A 10,838-nucleotide genomic window follows, 5' to 3' on the forward strand; every position below is an offset into this window, starting at 1 on the left:
GATGCACTTTCTAAAGTGTGTGAAGCCCTGTTGAAGCCATGTGCTGAATTTGCAATATTTGGTGCTCCAGGTGATTAATCAAATTTGACTCAAAGACAACTAAACAATATTGCCTTTGCATCCTCATTGGCTCGCAGACAAGTTTTATTACATTGGAAATCTACAAATCTGCCCAAAGTGTCACACTGGCTTCAGGATTTAATGTTATACTGTATAATATTTCTCTGCTAAAAATTTACTTCCTGTGGAGTAATGTGATTTACATTGTTATTGCAATTTCTTCTTTCTTTTTCACCCCTCTCTTATGCAGTGTTTATGTTGTTCATTACAGCGAATTTACATTGTAATATTCCTGATTGTGGTATCCAATTACCTTTTTATTTATTTATTTTTAATTACTTTATTTTTCATCATTATTTAACTATTAAATCATTCATCTTTAATGTATTTTATTTTCTATTACCATAATTGTGATCACTATTATCATCATTATTATTATTATTATTATTATTTATATTAGGCAGTTTGTTATGGGTTGGTTGGGGAGGGATTAATAATATTAAAATACAGTTTCTGTACAAACAATAGCATTTGGTATAAAGATCTTTGGCATAAAGATAAAGGGGATTAAAAAGTGTCAGCTGCCAGAAATTCACTGTAAAACACAATGTTTCCAGTGTTACAGAAGGCATTGAACTCCACATGCTCCTGATGATATGGAACCCTGATGGACAGCCTCCATCACTAGTTAATTCATCTAACATGTACATTGCTTTGGCTGAAAGCGTCTGTCAGACAGATGGCTTTAACAGGGATAGATGACTGCTTTAACAGGGACGTGAGCCACCGGTAATGCTGCTGAGACCAATGAGTAGCAGACGTAAGACCAGAGCGGAGGAGTCAGACGAGGGCTTTGGCATACTCATGATTGCCTCCATCTGCTCGCTGTGTTGCCTCTTCATCAGATTCATATTCTCAGCGTGTCTTTTGTTCATGTTTGTTATCATCTTTTCAAACAGTTTGTGACTTTCCTTCTCTGCGTTTTTATTCTTCCTCCTGAAGTCCTCCATCTCTTCAGACATCCTGTCAGCCTTCTCCTGAAAGCCCTTATCCAGCAGAGCGGCCTGCTCCCTCAGTTTGCTGTCCATGGCACGCTCAGCCTCTTCTCTCTGAAGCCGCATCTCCTCATCCATCTTCTCCCTCATCTGTTTCATCCTCTCTTCATTACTCCTTCTCTCTGCTTCCATCTTCTCTTCTAGCTGCCGCTGCTTCTGTTCCTTGGTGTTTATTTCTTGAGCCAGGAGAACGGCCTTCTCTCTTTCCTCTGGTAGAAGACAATCAGGCAAATGTAATAAAGCATGTAATATTAAACTCAGTTCCTGGAGGGCCACAGCCCTGAAGAGTTTAGCTCCAAGACCTTCAGGCTCATTTGAAAACCACATGGTGTGAGTGTTGGAGCAGGTTGGGACTAAACTCTGCAGGACTACGTCTCTCCAGGAACTGATTTTGACACTCCTGCTGTATATATGAATATACTAAAATGTATTTGAAATTCATTTATTTCATACATACAAATACATTTACATATTTATGTGCTTAATAGAAAATACCCTTTAATTCTACTTTTGGTATATTAACTGGGATACTTAAAGTCTGCTAAATTGGCAAAACTAATTTTGTACTTAATTCATAATTGTGCAGAAGCAGTGCTGAAGTCCAACTAAAGATATACTGAAGTATATTTGATTGTGCTAAAGTGGAAATATTGCACGTATACTTCAGGTACACTTTAAATATCTTGAATTTAAAGACTGATTTTATATCTAACATTAAAACACATTTTAGGCTTAATATTAATAAATGTGCTCCAAATGTGGCTTAAATCAGATTTGCAAATAACAGATTTTTTTTTTTTTGCTGTCCAGACTTTAAACAACCATCTGGATGAATCCAAGATATGCAAAAAAAAATCTGATTTTTGCTAGCAGTCTCAATATAGCCTAAGTGATACACATCATAAACCCATAAGTGAAGAGTTCTGCCTGATTCAAATGATGCACCATGATTGCAGTGCAGTTTAATCGCCTCCCTAACAAAACATTTCTGCTAAGCTTAATTTTATGCAGGTGATAAGACAATTAAGGCTATTGTGACGTTTTCTTCATAACTATGTAATACTAACGACATTTGACATGCAAGAAATTAAACTTTGACGTGGATTATTTTTGTTTCTTGCAATGGGATCCACTTTTTGTTTTTTACATTTTGTTCCCTCTCTGGAGCACCCATAGTCTCGCTTTTGAGTACCTGATGTGCCCCTGGTCAATACTTTTTTCTTTAAGAAATGTAATAAGTTTATATCATTAGATGAAACAGCCATTTCAGTATGGAACATGGAAGGAATACACTGCATTTGATTAATACATTTTTAGTTTCACTGTAAAGCAGGCACCATTTCTCTTATGAACTGGTTTTCTCCTCTAGAAGGAGCTATTGTTTCATGCTAAAAACTCTCACCCATAATTTTTTTCTCCTTCTCCATCAGTTTATTGTCAGCCTGCAGAATTGCCTGAGACTCCACCGACTTCTGCTTCAGAAACTCTTCAAGTGTGTCTTCTACCTGTGGACACCACATACATGATAACGTGAATCACCACTACCACATCTCTATGACTAGTACTATCAAAAAATGACTTCTACTACTAATACTAGGGCCAACTATGCATTGTGCATGAGTGTCATGGAATTTGGTTTTACATCACAACTGACACATGTTTTGTCATATACAATGTTGCAGCAGAACAAGGAATTTCATCAAGCAGTTCTGCTTTGGTTCAAATCAACCAACAAATAAACAAGTGGTGGAGTCTACCATACAAAGTGTCAATGTCTCAGCCACTAGAGTAGTTAGTGTCCTGCTGAAGGCCACTTCAATATTTTGGCCAGAACGATTCAAACCAGGAACACTATTATTCCCAGCTGATTCTATATTATGTGTACACATAGTCTAGGAAAACACTTACAAGCCTCTTACAGAGATCTCTTACTATCTAAAAGGCCTAGGTTGTGGCAGTAATTGTGTCAAACATTGATAATCACCTTGACTCCTTTATTGGCTTGGATTTTATATTTCTTCACAATGTCTTCAAGGTCCTGGGAGAAGAGAACATAACCACCAGGTATGGCATAGGATCCTTTCTTCAGCTTCTCTGTCATTGTTCCAGAGAGGGATGACAGAATATTCTCACATCTTTTCCTTGAAGCCTCCTCATTTTGACACAAGTATCCATGAAAGAGTTTATTAATGCCTTCCTGCAGCATCACACAAAATATCAGAGACAGTAAACTTAAAACACCATTTAGAGGCTACAACTACTTCAAAAATAACATTTAATCTGAATCAAAAGTTGAATGTGATGGTGTATTTAGATGTCTTTGAATGGTTAAAATGTCATATCATTCATTACAGCCAAAAAATCAAATAAAAAATGAATGGTGTCGATTCTTTCTGGCCAAATATGCCCAGAACTCCCTTCAAACAGCCATCACCTAATTTCAATGTATCCTTGAATACCAAAAGTTTAACTATAGGGAACTTTGACTCATGAATTTTGCCTGACCAGTGTGTTTAATAACAGTCTAATTGAAATTGTACATAACTATTTAATGCTCATCACCTCTAGAGATTTCAGGTATGTCCCCTCACTGTCCTTGAAGGAACGCTTCATTAGGGCCTGTGTTGCAGTCCTGCTGAGACACTGATGCTCTGATGATGCTTCCTTCAGTTCCAGGGGGAAGGACGTCTTCAGCTTCTCCATTCCACTCTGGTACACCTCAAGCCCCTCCTTCACCGCGGCCGCATTCTCAATCAGTGCCATGGCCATGACTGCATTCTCCAGAAATGGAACTTCACCGCTGGAAATCATGTCTACATATGTCTTCGCAAACTGACCCAGGACTTCAGAGGAGGAGAAGGGTCACACAAAAGAACGTTAACTTGCAACCTGTATATTAATAATATTAATAAAATAATGGTAATATCTGATACTCAATTTATGCAATATATTTTAGCAGGAATGTTTAGCATTTAGCTTACATTATGTCTCTCAGTATAATGCTATTAAATCACAAAGACATAAGAACATTCAATTAAGAAACCAGTCTGTCTCCCTACTGGTATGGGGGTAACATACACTGCCTGGCCAAACAAGTCACCATCTGGAGTTAAATAAGCAAATATTTTATGTTTTTTTTAAGATGTTAGAATTGATTGTTGCAATTTGATCATTATTCATTATCATTGATCATTATTGCAGTGAATCATATATTTCTTGCATGTTGTATGTTTGGCAACGATTCTTTTAACCCTAACTGATGCAGTGCAGCATAGCTTTTTATTTCTCAAAGAACCATGTCAATAGACGTCATATCATTCATTACAGCCAAAAAATCAAATAAAAAATGAATGGTGTCGATTCTTTCTGGCCAAATATGCCCAGAACTCCCTTCAAACAGCCATCACCTAATTTCAATGTATCCTTGAATACCAAAAGTTTAACTATAGGGAACTTTGACTCATGAATTTTGCCTGACCAGTGTGTTTAATAACAGTCTAATTGAAATTGTACATAACTATTTAATGCTCATCACCTCTAGAGATTTCAGGTATGTCCCCTCACTGTCCTTGAAGGAACGCTTCATTAGGGCCTGTGTTGCAGTCCTGCTGAGACACTGATGCTCTGATGATACTTCCTTCAGTTCCAGGGGGAAGGACGTCTTCAGCTTCTCCATTCCACTCTGGTACACCTCAAGCCCCTCCTTCACCGCGGCCGCATTCTCAATCAGTGCCATGGCCATGACTGCATTCTCCAGAAATGGAACTTCACCGCTGGAAATCATGTCTACATATGTCTTCGCAAACTGACCCAGGACTTCAGAGGAGGAGAAGGGTCACACAAAAGAACGTTAACTTGCAACCTGTATATTAATAATATGCAGTTCAGAAAATAATGGTAATATCTGATACTCAGTTTATGCAATATATTTTAGCAGGAATGTTTAGCATTTAGCTTACATTATGTCTCTCAGTATAATGCTATTAAATCACAAAGACATAAGAACATTCAATTAAGAAACCAGTCTGTCTCCCTACTGGTATGGGGGTAACATACACTGCCTGGCCAAACAAGTCACCATCTGGAGTTAAATAAGCAAATATTTTATGTTTTTTTTAAGATGTTAGAATTGATTGTTGCAATTTGATCATTATTCATTATCATTGATCATTATTGCAGTGAATCATATATTTCTTGCATGTTGTATGTTTGGCAACGATTCTTTTAACCCTAACTGATGCAGTGCAGCATAGCTTTTTATTTCTCAAAGAACCATGTCAATAGACGTACCCATGTCCATATTCCAGCATAATAATGACAAGATTCATCAGGCTCAAACTGTGAAAGACTGGCCACCACAGAGTCCTGACCTGAACCCACTGAAAGTCTTTTGGATGTCAACTTTACACTGCCTGTCCAAAAAAAAGTCGCACACTTTAATATTTTTCTTGGATGGCATTTATCTTTGATCATATTGTGCTTTCGTTGTGGCATTGTTTCGACAATATTATGCAACATCATAACATTTATTTCCATCAAGAGTTGCATTAATGTTTGGCAGAGATCTTGTATTGAAAATGGGAGAGTCGAGCGGCTCTGTAAAGTCGACTCCAGCACATCCCAAAGACTTTCAGTGGGGTTCAGCTCAAAACTCTGTAGTGAAAATGAAACATGAAAATGATTCCTCTATTTCACAATTTGGATCAAATGAACTTTGACATGGTTGTTTAAGAAATGAAAAGCTACACACTGCATCAGTTAGGGTTAAAAGAATTGCTGCCAAACATATAACATGCCAGAGACATTTTGCCAGGCAGAGTATATAACCAATAACAATATAGCGCAACAAGCACAACCCCCCCCCAACAATTTTAGGTATCTTAACCCAAAACATGGTTCCTCTATTGACAGCAGCTCAGCAAACTACAGAAAAAGACATGTCTCATTACTACTTCATAACAGCTGACAACTGTGCCAAACTAAGAAATTTACTTGTGTAAATGAATGTGGTAAATTTGGTCATATTTTATGGTTAATTATTTTATAATTATTTTAATTACATAATATATATTTATATTAATTGTATTGTACATTTTCAATTATAGCAAATTTATGGTCAGATCATTTCAGAATCCCCATTGAATCACCTCTGCCAGTGATGGTGTATCCGTCCTTCAGCTTCTTCACTTCACTCTTGTCAAAGACAAACTTGCAGAAACGTTGTGTGACCTCCTGGAAATCAGGGGAAAGTTCCGCAGGATCCAAGCTCTCCAGATGAGACACATTCTCTGGGGCGGTTGGGAAAGGGAAAGTGAAGCACTTCCGGGATGGGAAATAATTTCGGATACATTGCCGTGGAAGGTTGAACTCGTTGACTGTTCTTGAAGCGCCTTTAAAATTTGTATTTGTCAAAGAGATTAGCAAAATACAGTGTTGCTTCTAAATTGACATTCCCAGTTGCTTTCAATTGCTTGCATGCTTTAGCAGAAATTATATTATTTTATTATTAATATTAATTGACTGGCCGACTATACAGTATCTCTTACATACCCTTCTCATTTATGGTCAGATCATTTAAAAGTTTTAATATTACCTGGTTTCAGCTTCAAGGAAAATTCCAAGTATTGGTCCTCGGTCACGTATTTGCCTTTTATTTTTTGTTCTAGGGTGAAGTCCCTTACAGCCCAGATGAAACTGGGGAAGAACTTGACAAACTCGTCGTCTTCATCCTCATCAGAGGATTTGATCTTGATATACTCAGTTAACTCTGTGACATATCTGGAGATGGTTTAGGTTTGGATACTAAGCAAACAGGGAACATCTTATGCCATAGAGAAAATAGAGAGCTACATGTGTGAATGGCTCGGTCATTTAATGGAACACTATGTCTGTATCTGAAATCGCCCCCTATACCCTCATTCACTACTCCCTACATTAGGCCACTAATACAGTTCACTTGACAGAGTGGATGAAAATGAGTGAGTGAATTCGGACACTGAGTGCACCGGAAGGACTGCCGCTTCTGCATAGTTTGCGCTTGATGTTTAATAATCATTTGAAACTGGCAAACTGGCAGCTCCAGTAGTAAGATTGAAGGATTTATCTTGAACTCTGTCATGGAAATTATGTGTAAACAATGAATTTACATTGAATTTATACCTGTTGTAGTACGCCGTGGATAAGTGCTTTGTTAAATGTAAGGATGGATGGATGATTCAGCTGCGAGTGCCATCTTCTGGCAAGACACGGGAATTCATTTGGCGCGTGACTCTCGCAGTGCATTATGGGTATTCTCTAGCCGTTGAGCATGCACCGGTTGTACACACGTTTTTGCAGGGAATTGTGGGATTGAATGAGTGCACTCGAGAATGTCCACTATGCATTCAGACACCACTACAAATGGCTGTCCCCTCAAATAGTGCCCTATTTAAGGGTATAGGGGGTAATTTCGGATACATATCTTAATGAGTTTCACATGATAATTATTTATTCCTTCAGTTCCAGAGCTCCTTGAGTAGCCTTTAGCTGATCAAACGCCTTATATTTGTCAGTAAACTCTGCAAAATAACGTCTTAAAAGTTATTACAAATGCAACAGCATATGCACATTAGGGATGTGACGGCGAGGAAATTTTCACACTGATATAGGCTATAAACTTGCGACAAAACCAGTATGACTGGATGCTTTCACTTTTGAATTTGTGATCTTGGTGTAATGTTTGACAATAAAATATAATTGTCTGTTGTGCTTCCATCTTTACACCTTTCACTTTCTAAGACTTAAACAATAAAAGATAGACTCATTATTACTCTTAATGAAAAGCACAACAAAAATGAATTAGACAAGGCGTGGCATACACCACATGCTGTATTATACAGTATATCGACTAATACATTACAGAAAGTTTAGCAAACACTGTGGAATCAAATAAATAAAAAAAATTAAATAAATAAAAAGGCCTCTGTAACATTAGGTAAACAGCAAAGACAGCAGGCTTTTCAAAATGGAAACAAAAAGAAAATTAAAACTAAATTGGCTAAATGGTCATTTCAATTGAAAAGCAAATTCTCCATCTGCCACAGTTTCCTCAGTATTCGTGCTCCTCAGCACCTTCATGCTCATATACAACCGACGCCTCTCTCCCTCTCTCCCCCTGATCAGTGAAACCTGACTCCTGCTGCAGCTCTGCAGCGCGCACTATATGGAGCAGAGCAGACACTTTCAGTTTATAAGTGTAGCGTCTGTTGTCCAACTGTACTAAATGGTTTTTATTTCTGTAAAAAAGCAAAACGACAGTGAGGGCAGTACTGCGGTGGGTAAATAATAATGTATTTGGTGTACGACTGAACACCGGGTAATGCCGGTAACTCCAACTACCGCAGCAAGCCTAATCCACAAATATTTTCATTGCAGAGTAAAAATGCTAATTGCTGTGCATTTATTTGAGCTATCACAGGATATGTGTACATTTGTGTAATACACGGGTTCCCAAACTTTTCCATTCCCTACATAGACAGGCATAATGCAATACCAAAAGACTAATGGTAAGACATAAAAAATATGATAAACATTAAATTGTCAAATCAATAGTCTAATGGCTATGTTGAAATGAAGAGAAGAGTAACTGAGTAGTTTTAAACTGCTGCCTCAACTTATTTACATAGACATGGTGGAACAAATTTAAAGTACTGGAAAAAATAATGTGCTCAAGAAGTACTGTAGTTAAAAGTTTGATATTAAAGAGATTGAGTATTTAATATAAATAATTATCTTTTATAAAACCATAGGGAGCCTATTTTGGCAACAGGTTTATAGACGCTTTTCATGATAAATCTGGTTAAATGGTTAGCATGTGTTGCATTCTCGAATGCACATCATGTGACCCAAACTCACTGACCACACATGCAGAGATGGAGTTTGTGTGAACAGCATCTACTGTGAACCGTGCTGAAAAAACTTTTCCCATGAGCTGTGAAAAAGACCACAGTCATGAGCTTCACTCTGAAATACGCAGCATATATATTTTAATTAAATCGCAGCCTTTGCAATTTCATAATCACACTAAGCATTATAGTGATTTATATATTGTGCAACCCTAGACTAAACGGTGTGTGTGTGTGTGTGTGTGTGTAGACCACAGTCATGAGCTTCACTCTGAAATACGCAGCATATATATTTTAATTAAATCGCAGCCTTTGCAATTTCATAATCACACTAAGCATTATAGTGATTTATATATTGTGCAACCCTAGACTAAACGGTGTGTGTGTGTGTGTGTGTGTGTCATTCTGCAACATAAATTTAGCTGCTGCCAAGTAACTTTGTGTGATCCACCTCTTCCCACTCTGTGACTCAGTTTGAAACCCTGAAGCAATATTCTGTGAGCTTGTATAACCACGTATAATATATTTGTTTATTTAGTTGCATGCATTTGTGAAACCGTTTAAACTGTTTCTCAAAACCATTTGATTTAAACTCCGTGAGAGTAAAATAACACTGACTGGACCAGAAGCCATTGTTGTGTTGTCTCCCCTCTTTTCCCTCCACTCCACAGATTTAAAATTTTCTAGCATTTTTCAAAACTGTAATGAGAACTAACCATGTTGAAATATTAGAATTTCATTACTGTTTAAATTCTTACCGAGCAAACACAGGAAAAGTCAAGTAGTTAAACCATGATCTTTTGAACTTGCTATTTTTCCCTACAGGTTTAATAATGCTATTTCAGCCATTTTTCACTGAACAAAGTCAAGCAAAACCACTCATGGACAGAAAATTCAGAATATCAAACTAAACCATCAAAGATCAACTCAAGTATTAACAGTTAAGGTATAATGTAGGAATGGAAGGATACTGCAGTTCTTCAATAGCTCTGTTGTCGATTGTCCCTTGGCTGTTCAGCACTAGAGTGCTACTCAGAAGGACAGATAGAGAAAAGATCTTGGTATCATGCTTCGAGTCCCCCTAGGACAGATAAGACACAGCCATTTGACAAAAATGGACACTGCAAGAATGACATGCATACAGCCCTGACAGCCTAGGGACATTGGGTGAATTCCAAACGGCTTTTTTGCGCCCTTGAAGGGCACTTCAGGAAGAGGATGCCATTTTTAGGGATGTTCCAAATGAAAGAAGTGATTTCCGTTTGTGATCATGTGATCTTCGGTTAGTACATCTTGCAATGCTTTTTAAAGCAACAAAGTTGGGGTTGATTTCGAGTTCACATACAAACATAGAATAGGCTAATTCAATTTGTCTTTTTTTTTATTTAAGAAAATTTTTCGTCAGTGATAGAAATATAATTTAAGACAGTAGTGTAAGCAAGTTTTGTTTGAAAACGTTTAATAGTAAATAAAACAATTAGAAAATATTTGAATAAAATAATAAGAAATGTTTATTTGCAACAACTGATGGAGTGCTGAATGCTGCACGCACGTGCGGCGTTGTCAAGGTAACATTTGGCCATTCATTTCCTTTGTCAAGGGAGTTCTAAATGCTTATAGGAGACAGTAATGCCCTACACCCTTCAAAGAACAATGGTTAGCATGTGTTGCATTCTCGAATGCACATCATGTGACCCAAACTCACTGACCACACATGCAGAGATGGAGTTTGTGTGAACAGCATCTACTGTGAACTGTGCTGAAAAAACTTTTCCCATGAGCTGTGAAAAAGACCACAGTCATGAGCTTCACTCTGAAATACGCAGCATATATATTTTAA

The 10,838-nt window shown here is 37.4% G+C and overlaps 1 protein-coding gene across 1 annotated transcript; it reads right to left on the reverse strand.

Moving 5' to 3' along the window:
• Positions 1-416: 416 nt before the first annotated feature.
• Positions 417-10,138, reverse strand: LOC107575519 (guanylate-binding protein 1-like). The gene is made up of 8 exons (XM_016261881.1): positions 10,121-10,138; positions 9,970-10,079; positions 6,709-6,893; positions 6,263-6,505; positions 4,651-4,931; positions 3,100-3,312; positions 2,518-2,620; positions 417-1,324 (listed from the first exon to the last, which is right to left on the reverse strand). Exons 1-8 carry the CDS (start codon positions 10,136-10,138, stop codon positions 828-830), a joined length of 1,650 nt encoding a protein of 549 aa, XP_016117367.1. The 3' UTR covers positions 417-827.
• Positions 10,139-10,838: the final 700 nt, after the last annotated feature.

Source organism: Sinocyclocheilus grahami, unplaced genomic scaffold (assembly GCF_001515645.1).
Source record: "Sinocyclocheilus grahami isolate Dianchi unplaced genomic scaffold, SAMN03320097.WGS_v1.1 scaffold2688.1, whole genome shotgun sequence".
Taxonomy (NCBI): Eukaryota; Metazoa; Chordata; class Actinopteri; order Cypriniformes; family Cyprinidae; genus Sinocyclocheilus; species Sinocyclocheilus grahami.